General features: G+C 41.6%; 1 protein-coding gene across 2 annotated transcripts in view; it reads left to right on the top strand.

The window, feature by feature from the left end:
* LOC132176631 (uncharacterized) overlaps positions 1–21,814 on the top strand; it is a 42,699-nt gene extending 20,885 nt beyond the window's left edge. For both annotated transcript variants that reach the window (XM_059588892.1, XM_059588891.1), the window contains 4 exons: positions 4,226–4,487; positions 4,577–4,773; positions 20,872–21,059; positions 21,312–21,814. In XM_059588892.1, coding sequence (XP_059444875.1) covers positions 4,296–4,487; positions 4,577–4,773; positions 20,872–21,059; positions 21,312–21,598 — 864 coding nt within the window. In that variant the 5' untranslated portion in view covers positions 4,226–4,295 and the 3' untranslated portion in view covers positions 21,599–21,814. The remainder of the gene's footprint in view (positions 1–4,225; positions 4,488–4,576; positions 4,774–20,871; positions 21,060–21,311) is intronic.
* Positions 21,815–25,203: the final 3,389 nt, after the last annotated feature.

The following is a 25,203-nucleotide window of genomic DNA, read 5'->3' as shown; positions in this document are numbered from 1 at the left end:
CACGAGAGGGAAATGAAGATGAGAGATCCAGATAATATAGGCCACCAACTTCATGCCCACTACCAATCATCCTCCGCGTCTTGAGATCCTGAAAAATATGCACAAAGAAGGATAAAAACTAACAGAACAGTTAAGAGCTTTGGTAATTTTACTAATGGATAATAAATTAAACTAAAAACCGGGAAAATGTAAAATGAACAACAACTCAATATCTAGACTCAGATGTGTATGGCCAGAGCCAGCTACAGTAGAAAGGGAACCATTAGCTAGAGTGACACTGTGGGGTGCAGTAACAGGATGATAATCAAAGAGAGAAGTAGACGAACCAGTCATATGTTCATTGGCACCGGAATCAATAATCCACGGGTCGCGAGTGGAGGATAAGAGACAGTGAGATGCAGTACCTGACTGAGCAAGAGTAGCAGTGGAAGTGGAAGTGGCCCGCTTATGAGCCAAAAACTGAGCATATTCATCTTTCGGAATGGAGATGAGATCATAATCCGGAGTAGAACTTGAACTAGCAGGTGGTCCAGAAATAGCTAGAGAATCCTCGAAAGAAACAGCCTGATTGGCAAAACCGGGTGGTTTGCCATGTAAATCCCAACAAGAATTCACCGAATGATTAGGACGGCCACAGTGAGTACATTTGCGATGCTCACGACTACCAAGTCGACCACCGCCTCGAGAGTCATGGCCACCATGAACACCACGACCACCTCGATACCCACCAAAATGCCATGGGTAGCAACAAAAGCAACACGCTCACCAGTACGCTCAGAACTCATCTGAGAGCCATGGTTAGTGAGAGTAGCACGCTGAATCCGAGAAAAGACTTCTGGAAGTGAGGGAAGTTTAGAACCACCCAAAATCTGCGCACGAACCGACTCAAACTCGGGTTTCAAACCAAGAAGGAACCGAACCACATCCACATCTTGATGTTGCTTTTCCATTTTCTTCAGGTCCGAAGAGAGTGGTTGGTACAAGTTTCTCTCCTCAAAAATGGCCACAACATGGTTGTAATACTCATCCACAGTTTGAGTACCTTGTTCAAGCCCAAAATATTGTTTACACACTTCATAAATCCGAGTGATATTCCCAGTTCCAGAGTACATGTGACTGAGATGATCCTAAATGTCCTTGGTAGTGGGTAAGTAGATGCATGAGGATCCAAGGTGAGGCTCAATACTGTTCAACATAAGAGAGATAATTTGATTATCTTCTTGCTCCCAAAGGCTAGGAGTATAGTCCTTGGGTATACCCGAGGTTAAGTGAGTAAACAAGCCCTTGCCTTTGAGAAAAACTTCAACAGACCTTGCCCAATAACTATAATTCTTCCCATTGAGCTTCACATAAGTCATAGGAGTATTAACTAAGGTAGTCTCAGGTTTAGCAGCCATAATATCAATCAACAAAGGAGCAAAGACTCCACCACAGTAACACAACAAATAAGTAGGAGAACAACCACTCAAAACTAATTGAAAGACCCCAATGCAACACAGCAACAATGCTGGAAAATGGCAAAAACCAGCTCAACCAATGCCAATCAGTAAAATAGGGAGAAAGAGAGAGGAACCAGTGTAAATACGGCAAAAAAAAATTCGCCGGAGCTTCGCCGGAGACGGTCCACACTCACTGGAAGCAGCAGACCACTCCGAAAATACCAAAACTGAACCCACAGAATGAATTGATGACAAAAAGTACCTTTTTTTTTGTTTTTCAACTCCAAGAAATATTTTTTTTTTCGATGACCACCATGTACGCCGGCCACCTTGTGCATCACCAACACAGACGACAAAAAGCTTGACGGCGGCGATGACGACGACATCACACCTGTAACGACCCAGGAAAAAGCGCTAGCCACATCTGCGCTATTACTCCAAAAGGACTAGTCAATTTAGAGTTTACCTATAATTCATTATAAAGCACAGTTTCACCTAGTAACTAGGCAATGTGGGACTTAGCACCCATGACCATCTCTATAAATCATTCACTCTATGTGGGCTTCTTCTCATCTTTCCAATATGGGATCGGGGTGTTACAAACTCCCCCTCTTAAACTCCTGACGTCCTCGTCAGGTCCACGTCATGCAGTGCTCTAGTACCACATGACCTGGCGTTACTAGGTGGCTCTGATACCACTTGTAACGACCCAGGGAAAAGCGCTAGCCACATCTGCGCTATTACTCTAAAAGGACTAGTCAATTTAGAGTTTCCTTATAATTCATTATAAAGCCCAGTTTCACCTAGTAACTAGGCAATGTGGAACTTAGCACCCATGACTATCTCTATAAATCATCCACTCTAGTTGGGCTTCTACTCATCTTCCCAATATGGGATCGGGGTGTTACAACACCCTTAAGGACGATGATATCGACGTCATCTACCCCCGTTCATGGGCATGAAGCCCAACTAGAATCCTGTATTCCTGGATTCAATTGTGTTTTTTTTTTTTTGAGAAAAGTGAAGAAAAAAAAATGGCAAATATGGAGCAGCTACGAGAGAATTGTTACTGCTCTGATACCATGTGGACAGAATGGAATATGGGGCTGTGTCAATCATCACACTGCCACACTCCCCTCATACTGCATATATATATAAACCAACATAGTGTACAAAGACAAAAATACCCATACAATATATTTTTCTAACACAATTCCTCCACCATGTTAACAAACATATCATGCTCAACTTGCCTAGAATCACTGCTTGATATACTCTTCTACTCCTCTCGGCTAAACAAACTCCAATATTTCCAAATTCCGACAGAACATCAAATGCCTTTCCTTCGACCTAAAAATAGCCTAAATATCCCATCACTGATAAATGGAAGATCAAACACTACAAACTTTGAGCATAATTTTCCATTTCCAATGGACAATCACTCACAAAGACATGAAACAATGTTCTACTTTTGCTTCTTGGTCTTATTCACCTTTGTAGTGATTCAAAAGGTTCTCGAAGGCTTACACAATGTCTATCCGAATTCTCTTCATTTTCTCTTACTCTCAGTCACAAAATAGCCTTGTGATACTTTGAGTGTGCATCAAATGTTTTCTTCTTCATGTTATTGATTATTCAAAAGGTGAACTGCAAAACAGCCAGATGTATACGAAATTCTGATTGGTGTTGATTTGAATGTGAGAATGCTTAGATGTTGAAATGTTGTATTCTTTGGGAATATTGGAAATAACCCCTTTTATATATTTGTGGTGCTTTCCCCATTTTGGAGTTTTCAGAAGGTGTTCTCTGTATTTTGTGTTCTAATATTTTGTCCATTTTGGCTTGTTTTGCTTTAAAACATAGAATGTTCATGGGCTCTACCATATCTCTTTAATGTCCTGGGCTCTATTGTATCTCTTTACATTTTGATGGTTAGGAGCTATGATTATGTTGCTTTCAGGTCTAGTCAAAGCTAATAACAATTTTTTTTATTTTTATTTTTTTCTGTCGTTTAAACCTACTTTCCATTCCCTATTTCTAAAAACATGGGGAGATGGCCTTTTGGAAGTAAGTAGCAGTATCCTCAAATTAGGTCTTGGGTGGTGTGGTTTTGTTTCCAGGATATAGATGAGATGTAATTTCTTATGCTGTTATAGACTTTGGTCTGTGCAACCAGAAGCAGGGAAGTGTATTGTGTAAATCAAACTTATTATTGATCAGTGTCTGTTAGATAGTGATAAGAAGTTAAGGAATGAATTGAATAAGGTCATGTGACTTACAATTGAATAATGAATGAATTGAATAGGATAGGATATAAATTCATCTAGTGTATGCCGAATGTGGGACTCAGAGCACTTCGTTTTTCCTTAGTGATGCTTTTCTGCTTTCTATAATTGCAGTACATCTAAACCATTTGCTACTCTGGCCAGAAACCAGATAGATAGGATGGTAATAGATGTCCTAGATATTTTAGCGGATTTCCTTCTTATCTTTGCATCCTTGATTCAATAGCCATGTGTCATCAAGAGCTTCCTATGAGCAGGTTCTTATATTTCGAAAAGACTTTCTCTGCTTGTCTTTTATTTCTGGATTTGTCAGCCTTGAGTATGACCACTTTTTCTTTTTATTTTTTTATTTTTTTATTTTTTTATTTTTTTTATCATTGTTATTATTTTGGTGATGTCATACTCATGTCATGATCACTCATATGGGTATAGATTCGTTTTGTTTTGTTTTTTTTTCTTCCTTGATACCAGTGTTAAATTCATTTTTGCTTTGATTTTTAGAGCTTGTGTTAAAAACTGTGAAGAAACTGGATGTGTTGGGCAAAGATGCTTTCCACAGTGCAAGTTCTCTATGGAAGGTGTCTCCATTGATGTTCCGTGGTACATGCGAGAACCCCTTTACTTGCAGTGGAAACAATGGGATTGCCAAAGTGATTGCCGTTACTATTGTATGCTTGACAGAGAGAAAGAAAGAGAAGCATTTGGTCATGGCCCAGTCAAATATCATGGTAAATGGCCATTCAAGCGTGTATATGGGATTCAGGTTTGCTTTCTGATTTTGTAACTAAATATTTTCATTGAGTTGGTTTAGACACTATTATAGTTATAGCTTAATGTTACTCAATGTATCAGGAGCCTGTTTCTGTTGCCTTCTCTGCGCTCAACCTTGCAATACATTTTCACGGCTGGCTATCCTTTTTCATCCTTCTGTACTATAAGTTGCCTCTGAATAAAGATAAAAAGGCATACTATGAATATGCCAGTTTGTGGCATATCTATGGGTTTTTGTCGATGAACTCCTGGTTCTGGAGTGCTGTATTCCACAGTCGGTAAGCTTTGTGTTTTCAGTTTCTTCTTTTTTCTTTCTGTATACAATACACACACAGAGACACACATAAATACACCCCTATATGAGTATTTTAGATTGCGCTTTCAGTTGTTAGAAAGGTTTACTGGCCCTACAAACATGATGAATTCCTGGAAGCTACGTGGACAATCTGTCTTGATATTTCTACTCTTTACTGAGGCTCTCAACCAGTCAATATAGGAATAAAACTCGGTTGTGGATTCGGTTTTGCTGACCACGCGTAATCTGTTATAAAATTTAGGTACCAAGTATAAAGACATAGGTCACTGTTAGTCCTAACATAAATCCAATGTGCCTACCCCATCAAGGCTGCTAGAATAGGACTGTAGAGTTTGCTTATTAGATTGCTATATAGCTGTACGAGCGGGTAAATGCAAGAAAGATGGGTGTAGTATTTTAGATTGTGAATGTAATAACAGTTACTGATAATACAATCAAGTTATATTTTTATTATCACTAACAATTACTAGAATAAAACCAGTCAATTGAGACTTGCAAATTTCGCTTTTTTAAGGAGATTCAAGTCCTCTGTACCGTATAGTTGAGCCTGAAGTCCGTTGAAGAAACATCTTTCTTTGACCTAATATCCTTGAATATATTATTGAACAATAAATAAATGACTTGGTATATTTATATATTGTATTGAAAGATTGTGCAAATGGATCTATTTATAGGCTTGTAGGATCTCTTTAGATTAATGAGAATTATAGTCCATTTATTCAAATAAATACCATGTCCATTATTGTCATGTTGGGAGTTTTTGAAATTAAAGAATGGGAGGTAGAGCGTAAGCCACTAACTAATCAAAACCCTCATATCTTTTTATTCAGTAACCTGCTTTAACCTATATTATTATATTAAAAACTAAAAGTTAATTATTTATTTTTTTTGATAAATATTAAAATACACCAAAATTCCCTCACCTCATTCTAATATTAATATTAAAAGAGAAGGCGTATGGAATTCTAGTGTATTTTAATATTAACAGCTTGGACTTGGAGAAGGCATATGAACATGTCAATTGAGAGTTTCTTCTTTATTTGCTCGAGCGTTGTGGTTTTGGTGAAAGATGGCAAGGTTGGATACAACATTGCATATCCACAATTCGATTCTCTATTCTTATCAAAGGATCACCTTAGGGGTTCTTTAGTAGCTCTCAAGGAGTGCGCCAAGGGTACCCTCTTTCTCCTTTATTATTTGTGGTCGTGATGGAGGCTTTTAGTAGGTGATGATGGTGACGGTGGAGAGAGGACTCATGTCTAGATTTTTTGTGGGTTTGAGAAATCAAGAGGCTATAGTAGTACCACATCTGTTATTTGCAGATGATACGTTAATTTTCTGTGAGCCTAATGTAGAACAACTTCGCAACTTGAGATGTTTGTTGCTTTGTTTTGAAGCAGTATCGGGATTGAAGATAAATTTGGCAAAATCTAATATTGTCCCAGTAGGAGAGGTAGATGATGTGGAAGGGCTGTCTAGAATTCTTGGTTGTGGGGTGGCGCCGTTACCAATTACATACTTGGGTCTTCCTTTGGGTGCACAATATAAGGCTTCCAACATATGGTGTAACATTATTGAGAAAACGGAGAATAAATTGGCAGGGTGGAAGATGTTGTATTTATCTAAGGGAGGCAGGTTAACGTTGATTAAAAGCACTCTATCCAACTTACTCGCATATGCTCTTTCCCTCTTCCCTATTCCAGTGGGAGTGGCAAATAGAATAGAAAAAAGCAGAGAGATTTCTTGTGGAGAGGAATTGGTGATTAATTTAAGTTTCATTTGGTGAATTGGTCGAGGGTTTGTACTCCAATGAAGTTAGAGGGATTAGGGGTGCGCAACTTTCTTCAGCTCAATCGAGCTTTGTTGGGCAAGTGGTTATGGAGGTATGCAACAGAATAGGATGCGTTGTGGAGGAAATTAGTAGCAACTAAATATGAGCATCAAAGGGGTGAATGGTGTTCTAAGGAGATAGGGGGAACTTATGGAGTGGGAGTGTGAAAAAGTATTCGAAGGAGGTGGGAGGATTTTGCGCGTCTTGTGTGGCATGATATAGCTGATGGTTCGAAAGTGTTATTTTGGCATGATGTGGTGTGGGGAACTTCCTTTGAAGATAGTATTTCCAGAATTGTACAATATTGCATGTCATAAGGATGCGTGGGTGGAGAAGAATATGGAGACCCCAAATGGTATACTTCATTGGAATGTTTTGTTTATTCGCTCTGTGCATGATTGGGAACTTGAAGTGATCTCGCGAATTTTTACGTGTTGTATTCCCAAAAAATTAGGGTTGGAGGTGAGGATAAAATGTGTTGGATTCCTTCAAAAAGGAATGTATTTGAAGTAAAATCATACTATCAGGCTTTATCTATGCCGGCACAGGTGTTTGGCCTATGGAAAAGTATTTGGAAGGTGAAGGCTCCCCCGATGGTGGCATTCTTTGTGTGGACAACGGCTCTAGGCAAAATCCTGACTTTGGATAATTTACGGAAGCGGAATATTGTGGTGTTGGAGTGGTGCTATATATGTAAACAAGGTGGTGAGTCCATTGACCATCTATTCCTGCATTGTGAGGTTGCAACCGAGCTGTGGACCATGTTTCTCCATCCCTTTGGGGTTGTTTGGGTTATGCCGTGAAAGGTGAGTGATTGTTTGGGAATTTGGAGGGAACAAAGGGGTAACCGGCTTGCTTTGCACATATGGAGGATGATTCCATTGTGTGTGATGTGGTGTTTATGGCGAGAACGAAATGCTTGAAGTTTTGAAGATCGTGAGTGTGGCTTGCGCGAGTTGAAGAAGTTGGCACTACATACTCTATTCCAATGGAGAGGGACGTGGTCTCATTTGCCTGTGTATACGTGTTTTGATTTCTTAGATTTATGTGCTTCATTTTCTACGTCGTAGGGGTTCCGCTTGTATACTTCCTGTGTACTCAAGTTGCGCCCCTCTGCGCATTTTCTTAATATACATTACTTATCAAAAAAAGAAAAAAAGGAATTTGTCAGGAAAAGAAGGGTCATTAGGTCTCATGAGGACGTTTTCTGCATTGAATCTTCACTTAGTGAAATGAAATCTCTCTGCTTCAAAATCAGTATTGGTCTTAGATTAAGGGAAATATGGTATCGCGATTCATACATAACAATCAAAGTATTGATGTAAGTTTTAGGGATAATTGAAAAATCAATCCTTGTAATTGCCCATGGTTGCAATTAGCTCTATGTGATATAAAAAGTGGCTAAGCGTTCCCTGTGGTAAGCCAAAAACACAAATAAGTCCTTACACCCAACTTCTGTCCAAATTTGTTGCGTCAAATGCCACGTTAGTGGTAGGGTTGGGAATCCAAAACTTGTTGGTGTTCAATCGTGCTCTCTTAGGGAAATGGCTTTGGCGGTATGTGCACGAGAAACAGGCTAGGTGGAGAGTGGTGGTGGACTCTTAAGTTTGGTAGCTCGTGGGGTGGGTGGTGTTCTATTGAGCCTTTTAGAGCGTTGGCAGTGGAGTTATGGAAGAACATTAGGGGCAATTTTCTTGTCACACCAGATTTGAGGTGGGAGATGGCTCTAAGATTAAATCTAGCATAATCAATGGTGTGAGAATGTGGCCCTTAAGGAAGCTTTCCAGATCTTTATGGCATTGTCTATGTAAAGGATGCCTTAGTTGCGGCTCACTTGGAGCTTTATGGTGGTTTCAATCAATGGAATGCGAGTTTTGCTAGAGCGGCTCTTGATTGGGAGGTGTATGTCTTTACCTCTTTCTTCAGGGTGTTGTATTCAGTTAGAGTGAGACAAGTAAGTGAAGATAGTTGTGGTGGGTCCCCTCCAAAAGAGGGTTGTTTAAGGTTAGATCCTTCAATTGTTCTTTGGTTTGTAGTGAAGGTTGCCGCTTTCCTTGAAAAAGTGTTTGGGATGTCTAAGGTTCCTTTGAGGACGGCCATTAGGAGTGGTTCAGCTATCCCCCATTTGGCCAAAGGGGGTGTCACCACCCTCTGATTCTTTTTTTTTATTATTATTATTTACATTTTTTTATTGTATGTGACACATGCTACAATATGATTGATGTTGACATGACATTTGACGGTTTTCATAAAAAAATTGGACAGAAGTTGGGTGCAGGGACTTGTTTGTATTTTTAGCTTACCGCATAGAGCTCACTGCCACTTTATACCACAAGGAGCTAATTGCAATTATGGGCAGTCACAAGGACTGATTTTGCATTTACTAGTTTAATGTATTTCAGTCTGTATTAATCCTAGTTTTCATTAGTGTATTTTGAAAATAAGCTCAGTTCTCATATGGAGCATTCCCATTCCCGTGCTCATATAAATGAAATCCATCAAGGGTGCTCCGTAATCTGAACATCCTCCTCATAGGAGTTATATAGTTCATTAAGAGTTTATAGGCTTTATACAGTGCAGAAGGAGTCGACGTCAGATTCTGAGCACTTGAAGGGATGGGAGGGAGAGGTGAACCATGCTAGGCAGACCTACTCTGCAGTAAGTCTCGAGCTCCTCAATGTTAGGGAGACGTTGTGCCGTCTGAAACAGGAGTGTGACGTGGGGCTGATGAAACTAGACAAGGTGATCAAACAGGTGGAGGGAAACGGGCTTGGGCAGGGGGATAAGAAAGTTAGAGGTCACCAGCGAGTTTCTGCCTGGAGAAGGAAGGAAAAGTATGGGCTGGGGAGTAAAGACACAAAGCCCAACAGCTGGATAAAGGTGAATAAAAAAGTAGTTTTTAAGCCCAAAGGGATGCTGGGCTCAGGAGCGGGTTATCTCAATAGCCCAGGGAGAGCTGGACCGAAAGAAGCTTCTCTTTCAGTTGTTGAGAAAAACTCGACAGAACCGAGACCTCGCATGGAACAATCGGAGACCTCGTCGTCGCTGGCTAAGAAGGCTCTATCTGCGGGAGGGGGGGTTGGATCAGCGAAAAAAAATATACCCACAAAGGTCTTCGGCAATTCTGCGTGGGCGTGCGATGGGACTATGGCCGGAGAGAAGCCACGCAACAAGGTTTGTACTATCCCGGCGAGGGAGTTTCAGTCTGCCGGTAAGGGTAAGGAGGTGTTGACTTATAGAAGGAGGAGGTTTGGGTCGCAAAAAGGGGATGAGGTCGCGATGGGCTCGTTAGAAGTCTCGGTTGTGGCTTGTCGGCAGGGGAAAGGGATTTTGGGGTCGACGCCGGAATCAACCCAGAGGGTGCCGGAGACGCAATTTTTGCCGGAAAATCCTCAGAGGTCGCCGATTTGTCATGTGGGGCCTGGAGCTGCTGGGGCAGGTACGGATGAGGGATCAGTCCAATTTCCGGCAGAGATACTCTCTCGTCCGAATATAGGAATGGTAGGGGGGGGGCTGTTTGCAGGAGTTTTGTCGGGGGGAGACAAGCAGTTTGAGTCAGCAGGTTCTTGTTGGAGAGAAAGGAGTGGAATGTATGCCGGCAATGGTGCCAATTGGGCCTGGTTCTGGTTTGGAAGAGGATAGTACCTCAGAGACAGCTGGGTTGGAGGACTTGGGGCCAGGGATGATTTCTTCCAGCTGGGTAGTTAATAATTGTCTCAATTTTTGCCCTAAAATTGGCATAACTGATGGAGGGAAGAAAGGGGATTTGGAGTTTTTATTCAACTCTATTGAAGCTTCTAGAATGCAGGGTGATTCTGTTTTGGGAGGCATCTCTTCCTATGTTCCAGCCCCAACAGGAATTAAGGAGCTCAAGGAGTGTGAGAGGGGCACATTGGTGGATCAATGAAGCTTAACATCGTAGCATGGAATGTGAGAGGATTGAATGCCCTCAAGAAAAGGTTGCGTATTAGGGGTCTTTTGAAAGAATGGAGTGTAGATATTGTGTGTTTAATTGAGACTAAGATGGAGGTTATTTCCTGAGAGGTGGTTCATAGTCTTTGGGGAGGTCAACATGTGGGGTGGAAGTTTAAAGGGTCTAATGGTTTGTCAGGGGGGATTTTATTGATGTGGGATAAGAGGGTGGTGGAGTGTAAGGAGAATTGTGTGGGGCTTTTCTCCTTGGCTTGCTCTTTTCAAAATGTGGAGGACAATTGGAAGTGGGCTTTTGGGGGAGTGTATGGTTCGAATGAGGATGGGGAAAGAAGGGCCCTTTGGGAAGAACTGGCGGGTTTGATGAATGTGTGGGAGGTTCCTTGGTGTCTTGGAGGGGATTTTAATATTGTTCGGTTTCCTAGTGAGCGTTCCAGTGTTTCTTACTATTCCACTAGCATGATGGAGTTTTCGAACTTCATCTCAGAGAACAACTTGGTGGACATGCCCATGATGGGGGGTCAATTTACGTGGTCTAATAATCAAGAAAATGAGAGTTGGTCTAGGATTGACCGATTCTTGATATCCTCGGATTGGGAAGATCATTTCCCTGCAGTGTCACAAAGAAGACTTCAGCGCTTGATTTCCGATCGCTTCCCTTTACTATTGGATTGCGGGGCTCCTTGCGGAGGTAATAAATGCTTGAGATTTGAAAATATGTGGCTTAAAGCTGAAGGTTTTGTTGACGAGGTTAGGTCTTGGTGGGGGTCTTATTCGGTGGAGGATTTACCTAGTTTTGTGCTAGCTAAGAAGTTGAAATCCCTTAAATTGGATTTGAAAAAGTGGAATGAGGAGGTGTTTGGGGACATTGGGAGGAAGAAAAAAGAGTTGTTGGGAGGTATTCAGGAGTTGGATGAGTTGGCAGAGGTAAGGGGCTTAGCCCAAGAGGAGAAGGCCCAAAAGGCGGATATGGTGAAAGATTTGGAGAACACCTTATTGTGTGAAGAAATTCATTGGCGCCAAAAATCGAGAGCTTTGTGGCTCAAGGAGGGGGACCGCAATACTCGTTTCTTTCATAAAATGGCTAACTCTCATCGCAGGTATAATCGTGTGGAAGTGCTTCGTATTAACGGCTTTTTATCCGATGATCCGGCTGAGGTAAAAGATCACATTGTGAGGTATTATCAAAACTTATATTCGGAACAAAGCACGTGGCGACCTAGAATGGACAACCAGCCTTTTTTGTCCATTGATGAGGAGGATAAAAGGTGGTTAGAAAGAGATTTTGAGGAAAAGAAAGTTTGGGAGGTGGTTAAAGGTATGGATGGGGATAAGGTTTCGGGTCCGAATGGCTTCTCCATGGCTTTTTTTCAAGCTTGTTGGGGTGTTATTAAGAATGATGTTATGGCTGTTTTTGCCGAGTTCCATTGTAGACGTCAGCTGGAGAAAAGCTTGAATGCAACTTTTATTTCCTTGATCCCAAAAAAGGCGGAAGCGGTGGAGATGAAGGACTTTCGGCCCATTAGCTTGGTGGGAGGGGTGTACAAAATTGTATCTAAGGTTCTTGCCAACAAGATGAGAACTGTGTTGGGTAAGATCATATCCTACTCTCAAAATGCTTTTATTGGGGGTCGTCAAATCCTAGATTCGGTTCTTATTGCAAATGAATGTGTGGATAGTTGTATGAAGTCAGGGGTGCCAGGTGTTCTTTGCAAATTAGATTTGGAGAAGGCCTACGACCTTGTTAATTGGGACTTTGTGTTGTATTTGCTGCATAGATGTGGTTTTGGCGAGAGGTGGAGGGCTTGGATAGAGTGGTGTATTACGTCGGTAAGATTTTTCATTCTTGTGAATGGTTCTCCAGAAGGCTTCTTTAATAGCTCGAGGGGAATTCGGCAAGGGGACCTGCTTTCTCCGTTACTTTTTGTGCTTGTTTTTTTGATAAGTAATAATGATATAAAAAGCGCAGAGGGGCGCAACCCACATACACGGGAAGTATAAAAGAGAGCGCCTAAGAGGGAGAAAAATGAAAGAGGAAATCAGAGAAACTGATCCCTATAGGAGCAAGCCAAGCGGCTGTCCAGGAATACAAAGTAAAGAAGAAGAAATGGGTCAATTCCTCTATGGTCCTAGTGGAGTTCTCAAAGCATCTAGCATTCCTTTCATTCCAAATACACCACATAAGACACAGAGGGATCATCTTCCACACTACCGCACTTCGGGGCCGACCTCCCGACCACCAGCAATCGAACAAGCCCCTCACCTTGCAAGGCATGACCCAATGCAACCCAAAACGATCAAAAATAGTATGCCAAAGAATGCTCGCTGTCTCGCAATGGAGAAGAAGATGATCGACTGACTCTCCATTCTTCTTGCACATACAACACCATTCCACTATCACAAAGTTTCTCTTCCGTAGGGTGTCGTGAGTCAAAATCTTGCCTAAGGCCGCGGTCCACCCAAAAAAAGCCACGCGCATAGGCGCCTTAGTACGCCAAATGCTCTTCCAAGGAAACACCTCACGATCTAAATTAGACAAGGCCTTGAAAAGTGACTTAACCTCGAACTTGCCTTTCTTAGACGATGACCATCGAATACGATCCTCAGAACCTGTGGATATCTTGCAAGAGTACAACCGGTCCAAGAAAGCAGAAATCAAATCCATCTCCCAGTCCTGTACGGGCCGCACAAAAATGACATTCCACTCGACCACCCCACTCCTCCACATGAAGTTATCCTTCACCCAAGCTTCTTTATGTCTGGCAATGTTGAACAAGGACGGGAAAGCATGCTTCAAAGCGGAATCCCCACACCAAATATCATGCCAAAAACGAACTTTCGAACCCACCCCCACCTCAAAACGAATGCCTTTGGCAAAAAAATCCCAACCTTGACGAATGTGTTTCCATAAGCCCACACCATGGGAACCCGATACCTTCTTTGTGCACCACCCACCATCCTGATCTCCATACTTAGATTTGATAACCTTATACCACAGAGCCTCACTCTCATTCGCATACCTCCAAAGCCATTTTCCTAAGAGAGCTTGATTAAACTGATGCAACTTTCGAATGCCAAGCCCGCCGTACCGAAGGGGACGACAGACTTGATTCCAATTGACAAGATGCATCTTAGGCTCGTCTCCCATCCCTCCCCATAAGAAATCTCTTTGAACTTTCTCAAGTCTTTTGGCTACACTCATAGGGATCGGAAACAGAGACAAAAAGTAAGTCGGTAGATTAGAGAGCGTACTCTTAATGAGGGTTAAACGACCTCCTTTAGAGAGATACATTCTCTTCCAACCTGCCATCTGACGCTCCATCTTTTCGATCACATCATTCCACATAGCTGTATCTTTATGCGCCGCCCCAAGAGGGAGACCCAAATACTTCATAGGCAAATCGGCAACACTACACCCAAGGATATTTGCTAAACCCTCAATGTTCTCCACCTCCCCAATAGCCACAATTTTAGACTTTCCAAGATTCACTCTCAAACCCGAAACAGCTTCAAAACACAAAAGAATGAGCCGCACATACCGGATTTGCTCGATCGAAGCTTCACAAAAAATCAATGTGTCATCAGCAAATAAAGAGTGAGAGACCACCAACTCCGATAGAACCCTATTTCCCACCGAGAAGCCAGTCAAAAAGCCTAAGTCAACCGTCGCATTCACCATCTTACTCAATGCCTCCATAACAAGTACAAAAAGTAATGGAGAAAGCGGGTCCCCTTGCCGAATTCCCCTCGAGCTATTAAAGAAGCCTTCCGGAGAACCATTCACAAGAATGGAAAATCTGACCGACTTAATACACCATTCTATCCAAGCCCTCCACCTCTCGCCAAAACCACATCTATGCAGCAAATACAACACAAAGTCCCAATTAACATGGTCGTAGGCCTTCTCCAAATCTAATTTGCAAAGAACACCAGGCACCCCTGACTTCATACAACTATCCACACATTCATTTGCAATAAGAACTGAATCTAGGATTTGACGACCCCCAATAAAAGCATTTTGAGAGTAGGATATGATCTTACCCAACACAGTTCTCATCCTGTTGGCAAGGACCTTAGAAACAATTTTGTACACCCCTCCCACCAAGCTAATGGGCCGAAAGTCCTTCATCTCCACCGCTTCCGCCTTTTTTGGTATCAAGGAAATAAAAGTCGCATTCAAGCTTTTCTCCAGCTGTTGTCTACAATGGAACTCGGCAAAAACAGCCATGACATCATTCTTAATAACACCCCAACAAGCTTGAAAAAAAGCCATGGAGAAGCCATCCGGACCCGGAGCCTTATCACCATCCATACCTTTAACCACCTCCCAAACTTCCTTTTCCTCAAAATCTCTTTCTAACCACCTTTTATCCTCCTCATCAATGGACAAAAAAGGCTGGTTGTCCATTCTAGGTCGCCACGTGCTTTGTTCCGAATATAAGCTTTTGTAATACCTCACAATGTGGTCTTTTACCTCGGCCGGATCATCGGATAAAACACCGTTAATACGAAGCACTTCCACACGATTATACCTGCGATGAGAGTTAGCCATTTTATGAAAGAAACGAGTATTGCGGTCCCCCTCCTTGAGCCACAAAGCTCTTGATTTTTGGCGCCAATGAATTTCTTCACACAATAAGGTGTTCTCCAAATCTTTCACCATATCCGCCTTTTGGGCCTTCTCCTCTTGTGCTAAGCCCCTTACCTCTGCCAACTCGTCCAACTCCTGAATACCTCCCAACAACTCCTTTTTCTTCCTCCCAATGTCCCCAAACACCTCCTCATTCCACTTTTTCAAATCCATTTTGAGGGATTTCAACTTCTTAGCTAGCACAAAACTAGGTAAACCCTCCACCGAATAAGACCCCCACCAAGACCTAACCTTGTCAACAAAACCTTCAGCTTTAAGCCACATATTCTCAAATCTAAAGCACTTATTCCCTTCGCAAGGAGCCCCGCAATCCAAAAGTAAAGGGAAGTGATCGGAAATCAAGCGCTGAAGTCTTCTTTGTGACACTGCAGGGAAATGATCTTCCCAATCCGAGGATATCAAGAATAGGTCAATCCTAGACCAACTCTCATTTTCTTGATTATTAGACCACGTAAATTGACCCCCCATCATTGGCATGTCCACCAAGTTGTTCTCTGAAATGAAGTCCGAAAAATCCATCATGCTAGTGGAATAGTAAGAAACACTGGACCGCTCACTAGGAAACCGAACAATATTAAAATCCCCTCCAAGACACCAAGGAACCTCCCACACATTCATCAAACCCGCTAATTCTTCCCAAAGGGCCCTTCTTTCCCCATCATCATTCGGACCATACACTCCCCCAAAAGCCCACTTCCAATTGTCCTCCACATTTTGAAAAGAGCATGCCAAGGAGAAAAGCCCCACACAATCCTCCTTACACTCTACCACCCTTTTATCCCACATCAATAAAATCCCCCCTGACAAACCATTAGACCCTTTAAACTTCCATCCCACATGTTGACCTCCCCAAAGGCTATGAACCACCTCTCGGGAAATAACCTCCATCTTAGTCTCAATTAAACACACAATATCTACACTCCATTCTTTCAAAAGACCCCTAATACGCAACCTTTTCTTGAGGGCATTCAACCCTCTCACATTCCATGCTACGATGTTAAGCTTCATTGATCCACCAAAGTGCCCCTCTCACACTCCTTGAGTTCCTTAATTCCTGCTGGGGCTGGAACATAGGCAGAGATGCCTCCCAGAACAGAATCACCCTGCATTCTAGAAACTTCAATAGAGTTGAATAAAAACTCCAAATCCCCTTTCTTCCCTCCATCAGTTATGCCAATTTTAGGGCAAAAATTAAGACAATTATTAACTACCCAGTTGGAAGAAATCAACCCTGGCCCCAAGTCCTCCAACCCAGCTGTCTCTGAGGTACTATCCTCTTCCATACCAGAACCAGGGTCAATAGGCACCATTACCGGCATGCATTCCACTCCTTTCTCTTCAGCAAGAACCTGCTGACTCAAACTGCTTGTCTCCCCCCGGCAAAACTCCTGCAAACAGCCTCCCCCTACCTTTCCTATATTCGGACGAGAGAGTATCTCCACCGGAACTTGGACTGATCCCTCAACCATACCTGCCCCAGCAACTCCAGGCCCCACATGACAAATCGGCGCCCTCTGAGGACTTTCCGGCGAAAATTGCGTCTCCGGCACCCTCTGGGTTGTTTCCGGCGACGACCCCAAAATCCCTTTCCCCTGCCGACAAGCCACAACCGAGACTTCTAGCGAGCCCATTGCGACCTCGTCCCCTTTTTGCGACCCAAACCTCCTCCTTCTATAAGTCAACACCTCCTTACCCTTACCGGCAGACTGAAACTCCCTCGCCGGGATAGTACATACCCTGTTACGTGGCTTCTCTCCGGCCATAGTCCCGTCGCACTCCCACGCAGAGTTGCCGAGGACCTCTGTGGGTATATTATTATCCGCTGCTCCAACCCCCCCTCCCGCAGATAGAGCCTTCTCAGCCAGCGACGACGAGGTCTCCGTTTGTTCCATGCGCGGTCTCGAGCCAGCTGAAAGAGAAACTTCTTTTGGTCCAGCTCTCCCTGGGCTATTGAAGTGGCCCGCTCCTGAGCCCAGCGTCCCTTTGGGCTTAAAGACTACTTTTTTATTAACCTTTATCCAGCTATTGGGCTTTGTGTCTTTACTCCCCAGCCCATACTTTTCCTTCCTTCTCCAGGCAGAAACTCGCTGGTGGCCTCTAACTTTCTTATCCCTCTGCCCAAGCCCGTTTCCCTCCACCTGTTTGATCGCCTTGTCTAGTTTCATCAGCCCCACGTCACACTCCTGTTTCAGACGGCACAACGTCTCCCTAACGTTGAGGAGCTCGAGACGTACTGCAGAGTAGGTCTGCCCAGCATGGTTCACCTCTCCCTCCCGTCCCTTCACGTGCTCAGAATCTGACGTCGACTCCTTCTGCACTGCCAGCGTTGACTTGCGACTCACCGGAGCTCCTATCAGCACCCCCACGCAACCTCCGTTCTTGACGCCTCGCCTGCCAGACTCAACCAGAACTCTCTCAGACTTCGCCGGCAAGGACACCTTCGTCGGAACCACCCCAAAAACATCAAGAGCCCTCACCGCATCATGGGTCTTCGGCAGAAACGCCGCTTTGTTGCCATATTCTTGAGTTTGCTGTTTCATGCAACCAGAATCACCTATCGGCCCCCTATTCACCCTGACATATGGTTCTTGGAAGGAATTGCAACGTTCCTTAGTTAACTTCGATGACAATCTTAGTGTCTCCGCATAGCTCCTTCTTTCCTTCGTCTCCTTATCTCTCCTTTCTACCCTGAGTACTCGGTGCTCACTGGTCACATAAGGCTCACAGAGAGACCAGTTTGCCACTCGCATTTCCTTGAGGAAACGATCCCACCCCAACCCACGACGTCCTTCAGGAATGATGATCGATCCGCACCTCCTTCTTCCATCAAATTCTTCCACCGTCAGAAATCCTCCATGCCTATTAGAGCATTTCTGAGCTATTATCCTAGGATATCCAGCTCTGGATTGATCCCAAAAAACTTCTGAATTCTTCACTGCCACCAAATCCTCTCCTATTCGCACCATCCAAGCTAGCTCGTCCTTTTTCATGAAAATGGACCTTTTGATTCTATTACTCCTCTCAAAAATTCTAATCCCAGCTGCCCCAACTTTGATCAAAACCTCAAACTCCTTGGACTCCACTGACCACCTTCTTGCACCAGCCATGACACCACCTAACACTAACACAAACCAGCTCCCACACGCCCCCACGCGCCGACACAGGCTAGAGAGAGCTTACCAAAGTACTGCCGTGGGAATGCTTGTTACGGAGGCATTGAGTAAGATGGTGAATGCGACGGTTGACTTAGGCTTTTTGACTGGCTTCTCGGTGGGAAATAGGGTTTTATCGGAGTTGGTGGTCTCTCACTCTTTATTTGCTGATGACACCTTGATTTTTTGTGAAGCTTCGATCGAGCAAATCCGGTATGTGCGGCTCATTCTTTTGTGTTTTGAAGTTGTTTCGGGTTTGAGAGTGAATCTTGGAAAATCTAAAATTGTGGCTATTGGGGAGGTGGAGAACATTGAGGGTTTAGCACTTAGCAGATATCCTTGGGTGTATTGTTGCCGATTTGCCTATGAAGTATTTGGGTCTCCCTCTTGGGGCGGCGCATAAGGATACAGCTATGTGGAATGATGTGATCGAAAAAATGGAGCGTCAGATGGTAGGTTGGAAGAGAATGTATCTCTCTAAAGGAGGTCGTTTAACCCTCATTAAGATATCCTTGGGTGTATTGTTGCCGATTTGCCTATGAAGTATTTGGGTCTCCCTCTTGGGGCGGCGCATAAGGATACAGCTATGTGGAATGATGTGATCGAAAAAATGGAGCGTCAGATGGTAGGTTGGAAGAGAATGTATCTCTCTAAAGGAGGTCGTTTAACCCTCATTAAGAGTACGCTCTCTAATCTACCGACTTACTTTTTGTCTTTGTTTCCGATCCCTATGAGTGTAGCCAAAAGACTTGAGAAAGTTCAAAGAGATTTCTTATGGGGAGGGATGGGAGACGAGCCTAAGATGCATCTTGTCAATTGGAATCAAGTCTGTTGTCCCCTTCGGTACGGCGGGCTTGGCATTCGAAAGTTGCATCAGTTTAATCAAGCTCTCTTAGGTAAATGGCTTTGGAGATATGCGAATGAGAGTGAGGCTTTGTGGTATAAGGTTATCAAATCTAAGTATGGAGATCAGGATGGTGGGTGGTGCACAAAGAAGGTCTCGGGTTCCCATGGTGTGGGCTTATGGAAACACATTCGTCAAGGTTGGGATTTTTTTGCCAAAGGCATCCGTTTTGAGGTGGGGGTGGGTTCAAAAGTTCGTTTTTGGCATGATATTTGGTGTGGGGATTCCGCTTTGAAGCATGCTTTCCCGTCCTTGTTCAACATTGCCAGACAGAAAGAAGCTTGGGTGAAGGATAACTTCATGTGGAGGAGTGGAGTGGTCGAGTGGAATGTCATTTTTGTGCGGCCCGTATAGGACTGGGAGATGGATTTGATTTCTGCTTTCTTGGACCGGTTGTACTCTTGCAAGATATCCACAGGTTCTGAGGATCGTATTCGATGGTCATCATCTAAGAAAGGCAAGTTCGAGGTTAAGTCACTTTTCAAGGCCTTGTCTAATTTAGATCGTGAGGTGTTTCCTTGGAAGAGCATTTGGCGTACTAAGGTGCTATGCGAGTGGCTTTTTTCGGGTGGACCGCTGCCTTAGGCAAGATTTTGACTCACGACACCCTACGGAAGAGGAACTTTGTGATAGTGGAGTGGTGTTGTATGTGCAAGAAGAATGGAGAGTCAGTCGATCATCTTCTTCTCTATTGCGAGACAGCGAGCATTCTTTGGCATACTATTTTTGATCGTTTTGGGTTGCATTGGGTCATGCCTTGCCAGATGAGGGGCTTGTTCGATTGCTGGTGGTCGGGAGGTCGGTCCCGAAGTGCGGTAGTGTGGAAGATGATCCCTCTGTGTCTTATGTGGTGTATTTGGAATGAAAGGAATGCTAGATGCTTTGAGAACTCCACTAGGACCATAGAGGAATTGACCAATTTCTTCTTCTTTACTTTGTATTCCTGGACAGCCGCTTGGCTTGCTCCTATAGGGATCAGTTTCTCTGATTTCCTTTTTCATTTTTCTCTCTCTTAGGCGCTCTCTTTTATACTTCCCGTGTATGTGGGTTGCGCCCCTCTGCGCTTTTTATATCATTATTACTTATCAAAAAAAAATACAAGAGTCTTTAAAAGAATCATAATCAAAGATTAGTGTAATCTATGAATTCAACAAAAGAAGGAAGAGATACCCTTCCCATGATGACTGATCACTCGTATAAAGAATGCAAGAAGGCAGATTGGAGTTCAATAATGGATTTTTCAAGGCTCGAATGTTCCTTTCTCCCCAAATTGTCCACATAAGGCAAAGTTGAACAGCCTCCCAAAAGTATAGAAAGCTAATCATGTTCTAGGTGCTAGATATTTATGAAACTGTTAAAACCTTAATTTTCTGGCTGATCATTCATAAGACAACAGGAACGGATAAGAAACTTTGCTAATTCCCTCGTTCATCCACCAAAAACAAAAAAGCAGCCACTCCTATCTACAACTAAATAAATGCATTAATGTAGGATTTTGGATTCCTGCTTTATTTATTTATTTATTTTTATTTTTAAATTTTCTTCTTCCTCTTTATTACTCAGTGTCATGAAGGTGTTCTATTTAATTGCAGAGATGTGGATTTGACAGAGAAACTGGACTACTCATCTGTAGTGGCATTACTTGGGTACTCCCTCATTCTGGCCATCCTAAGAATTTTCAATGTGAGGAATGAGGCTGCCAGAGTTATGGTTGCTGCTCCACTGCTCGCTTTTGTGACCACCCACATAATGTACCTGAACTTCTATAAGCTAGACTATGGTATTGCATCTGACTTTTACATGTCTATTATTTGGGCATAAAAGCTAATATTTTTGTGAAATTTATGTGTATATGTTTTTATCTTCCTAAAGAGATATTTGTCTATCTTGAACTATCTACCACATAATTGTTTCTAGCTTCCATGGTATTTTCCCCCAACAACTGATTGAACGAAGTTGCTCTAGCTGTTTAATGGTGGGATTCATTTTTCTTTTCCTAGTCTTAACCTTTTGTTGTAAATTAATTTGACAGGATGGAACATGAAGGTTTGTGTTGTAATGGCTGTGGCCCAGCTTCTGCTTTGGGTGATTTGGGGTGGTGTTTCACGCCATCCTTCTCGCCAGAAGTTGTGGGTGGTGGTTGTAGGTGGCGGCCTTGCAATGCTCCTAGAAATTTATGACTTCCCTCCATATAAAGGGTTTCTGGATGCTCATGCTCTTTGGCATGCCACTACTATCCCATTAACCTACATCTGGTGGAGTTTCATAAGAGATGATGCTGAGTTTCTAACCGCTAACCTGCTTAAGAAGGCAAAATAGCTTCTTTCAAATTGACATGTTATTCATTATGAGCTTCTAAGGCTTTGACCACACAGAAGTCTCTGTTAATGTAGTCAGTTCCTTTTTCTTTTATTTAAGAACAGGAGAATGCTTAGCTTAAAATCTTACTCGGCTGAACTTTCTTTTGATTTTTTGGTAGATTGGACCGTGTAATGGAACATAAAGTTGAGGAGCCTAGTGATTGATTTTTTTTTTTAGATACTGTTGCAACTCCTGGATATTGTATGTTGTAATGTCAATAGATATCATCGTCTTTTAACCCAAAGGGTTGGCATAAGTGGTAAAGGCTTTAAACTTTGGGGGCATACCTATTAGGTATAAGGTTTCGAATCTCTTGAGTGTAAACAATTCTTTGGGGTCACACTCCTGGCGAAAGTCAAATTTAACTGATTCGTATGGTGATGGTGCTTTACACAATTGGGGTTTGTCTTTTAGGAGTGGGTATATGAAATGTCTCTACCTTCACAAATATCGTTGTCATGATCCTCTACGATGGGGAACTATATGTGTCTTGCTTAGTTGGGTGCTTAAAGAGTCCTAAACACCTCATCTCTTTTAATCAGATTTTCTTTAGGTGTTTTGAGTAAAGTGGGATCTTTGCATCACCTGAATTGAAAAAATAAATAAATAAATAAATAAATAAACTGTTTACCAGGCAATTGTATTAGCCAGAAGTTTCTCTTTCATCTCCATCATGTGTTATTGTGTTGTGTACAATCTTTATCTACCAGAAAGGTCGCTGAGGACCCAACAAGATCATATCATAAACAAGAAAAAAGATAACAACAATAATGAATGGCAAGATTTGACCAGATAAAGTAGGAGAAGAAGATGAATGGAGGCTTTCACCATGGAATCCCATACGATATTATTTCAAGAACAAGGGTTTCGTTTGGTAAAGGATTGTGCAGGGATTAGTTTGTTTGAATTGTAATAAAAAGTAATTGATATGATGTAATGTAGAGAGAAGTTTTGAATTTTTTGCAAAGAAAAATGAAAAAAAGTTATGTTTATTGGTAGATTTTTTGTTTGAATAATAATAAGAAGTGATTGATATGATACAAGTAGAGAGAAGTTTTCAAATTTTTTGTAAAAAAAATGAAAAAAGTTATATAGAGCAGTCACAATGTCACATTGGATTGCTATTTCTAACTTTTAACCAAAATGGCTAGTAAAAACACTAAAAAACGCATATAACATATGTATAATATTTAAACTCATTAGCTAAACTAGATAAAGTGGGTTTTGATTAGTCATTTTGCAAAAAAATATGCATAAACTAATGTGAATGCTCGTAGTCGGTTTTTTGTTTGAATAGTAATAAAAAAAGTTAATGATGAAATATGAAAAGTAAAAAGTTAATGAGGTAGTGATGAAGAGGATAACAGTGGCATAGTTGTTGTGTTTGGTGCACAACTATTAAGCATTTGGATAACTCCATGATGTGTTAGGGAATCTACCATCCATCCTTAAAGATTTTCTTCAAATTTTAAATAAAAACTAAAAAAATAAAAACACTACGTACATATCATTCTTTGTTTTGAAAAATAATTTATTTATTTATTTTTGGAGTCTCACAGAGTGAGAAATCATGAAGAGATAAGAGAAAGTTTAGTTTTTTAATAGGTTAAAACGAGAGAAAAATCAATAAAATAAGATATAAAGGATGAAAGTGGCTGAAGAATCATTGTAGCGTATCTTTTAAAACGAAGGATCGATATGGAAAAATTTGAACAAGATGGCTCCTCAAAGCATTGGATGCATGTGGATCTTCTAACTCTTCAAACTTAATCTCTAAAATGTCAAAAAGAAATCTCCAAAGAATTATTAACGTTGAAATTCTCACCCCAAAGAATAAACAAGTGGTATTCTTTTTTATCCGTTCTTCGCTATGTTTGTTGACCCGTGGGGTGCAAGAAAAGTTGGCTTCCTTTTGCTGAAAAAATCACTAGAAATCTTCTATACACAAATAAATAAACAGTGAAAAAATAATTAATTTATATATAAGATATATTCAATAATTTTTTCACTGGAAGTAAGCAGGAGTGCCATAGTTTATACCTCTATCAGTTATATAAAAAAAACAAAAAATAACATTAATTCTCTTTCATAAACCCACAAAAGTATATATATCCATTGTAAAACAAAACTTGTGGATTCTCTTAGGGGTGTTCAAACGGGGCAGTTATAATCGTCCCGCCAATCGTTAACCACTTATAACCACTAACTCTTAATCGCTAACCGTTAATCGCTATGGTAGGCAGTTATAAAAAAAACCCTAACCACTGTCTAGGATGGTTGTGGTTAGCGGTTTTAGGGGTAGAGAAAAGTGGTTAATAACCGCTAACAATTTACCCTTATATATAATAATATAAATGTATATTATATATATTTTATATTAATAATAATTATAATATGACATCCAAAACGACGCGGTTGTAGTGTTTAACACCAAAATAATGCCGTTTTGGCCGTGTATGACTGTATGTATGCGAAATATAATGTGGTATGTGATGCTTTGGACAAACATTATTCAAAAACATTGCATGCCCCAAAAAACAATATGTTCTTTTCATCTTTTTTGGAAGACTTTGACCCAAAATGTTTAAAATAAGCCCAAACAATAGGCCCAATGATTGCTCGATAACACTTAAAAAGCCTAAAAGCCCATATAAAACCACCGATAATTGTTTTGAATAACCGCTAACTGCCGATTATAAAATATGGTTAATAACTTTTTTGATACTTAAGTTTTAATGTTTTTATTTTTTTTCGCCTAAGTTTTAAAACATGACAAATCTAGTACCTCACAGATAAGAAAAGACGGAATCACTACCTTCGTTAGTTTCCGTTCGTCCCAATTAATGGAAGTCCACGTCATCTACATGTATATCGCGACACATGTCCTAAAAATAAAAAAAAATTAAACCTAAAAAAATAAAAAATGAAATAGAGAGCGAAATCTCTTTAATCTCGACAGAAAACCCTAATTTTTGAACCTGTGTATAATGGGATGAAACATGCTTGCAGGCAGAGAAAGAACCACCCCCAACATCTCTCTCTCCTCTAGGTCTCTAATACAAACACTAATCTCTCTCTCCTCTGTTTGGTTGTTAAGAAAATCGAGGAAAATAAAATAAATCTAACACATTGTATAATCTCATCCTCTCCTTTTTTAGTTTCATTTAGTTTAACAACCAAACAGAGAGCGAAATCTCTTTAATCTCTACAGAAAACCCTAATTTTTGAACTTGTGTTCAATGGGATGAAAAATGTTTGTAGGCAGGAAAAGAATGACAAGCAAACAAGTCTCAGGTGTTGGCATCGAAGCACGCAAACATTAGGTTCATGGAGCAACGTTGGTGCTCGAACAAAAGATCGCGTCATAGAGCTTTTAGATCTCGGCCCTGAAGTCCAAAATTGAGACCCTCGATGCCAAATGCTACACCTATTCGCAACATTGGAGGTAATAATTTAGGTAAAATTTTATTGTGGTCTAGCTCTGTGTGAATTGCAATGTTGGTAATTTTTTTTAATTTTTAGGACACGTGTTGTATTATGAGAGTGATGTGTGGATTTTTGTT

This window comes from Corylus avellana, chromosome ca3, assembly GCF_901000735.1.
Source record: "Corylus avellana chromosome ca3, CavTom2PMs-1.0".
Classification (NCBI taxonomy): Eukaryota; Viridiplantae; Streptophyta; class Magnoliopsida; order Fagales; family Betulaceae; genus Corylus; species Corylus avellana.
This window is presented reverse-complemented; position numbering and strand designations above follow the sequence as displayed.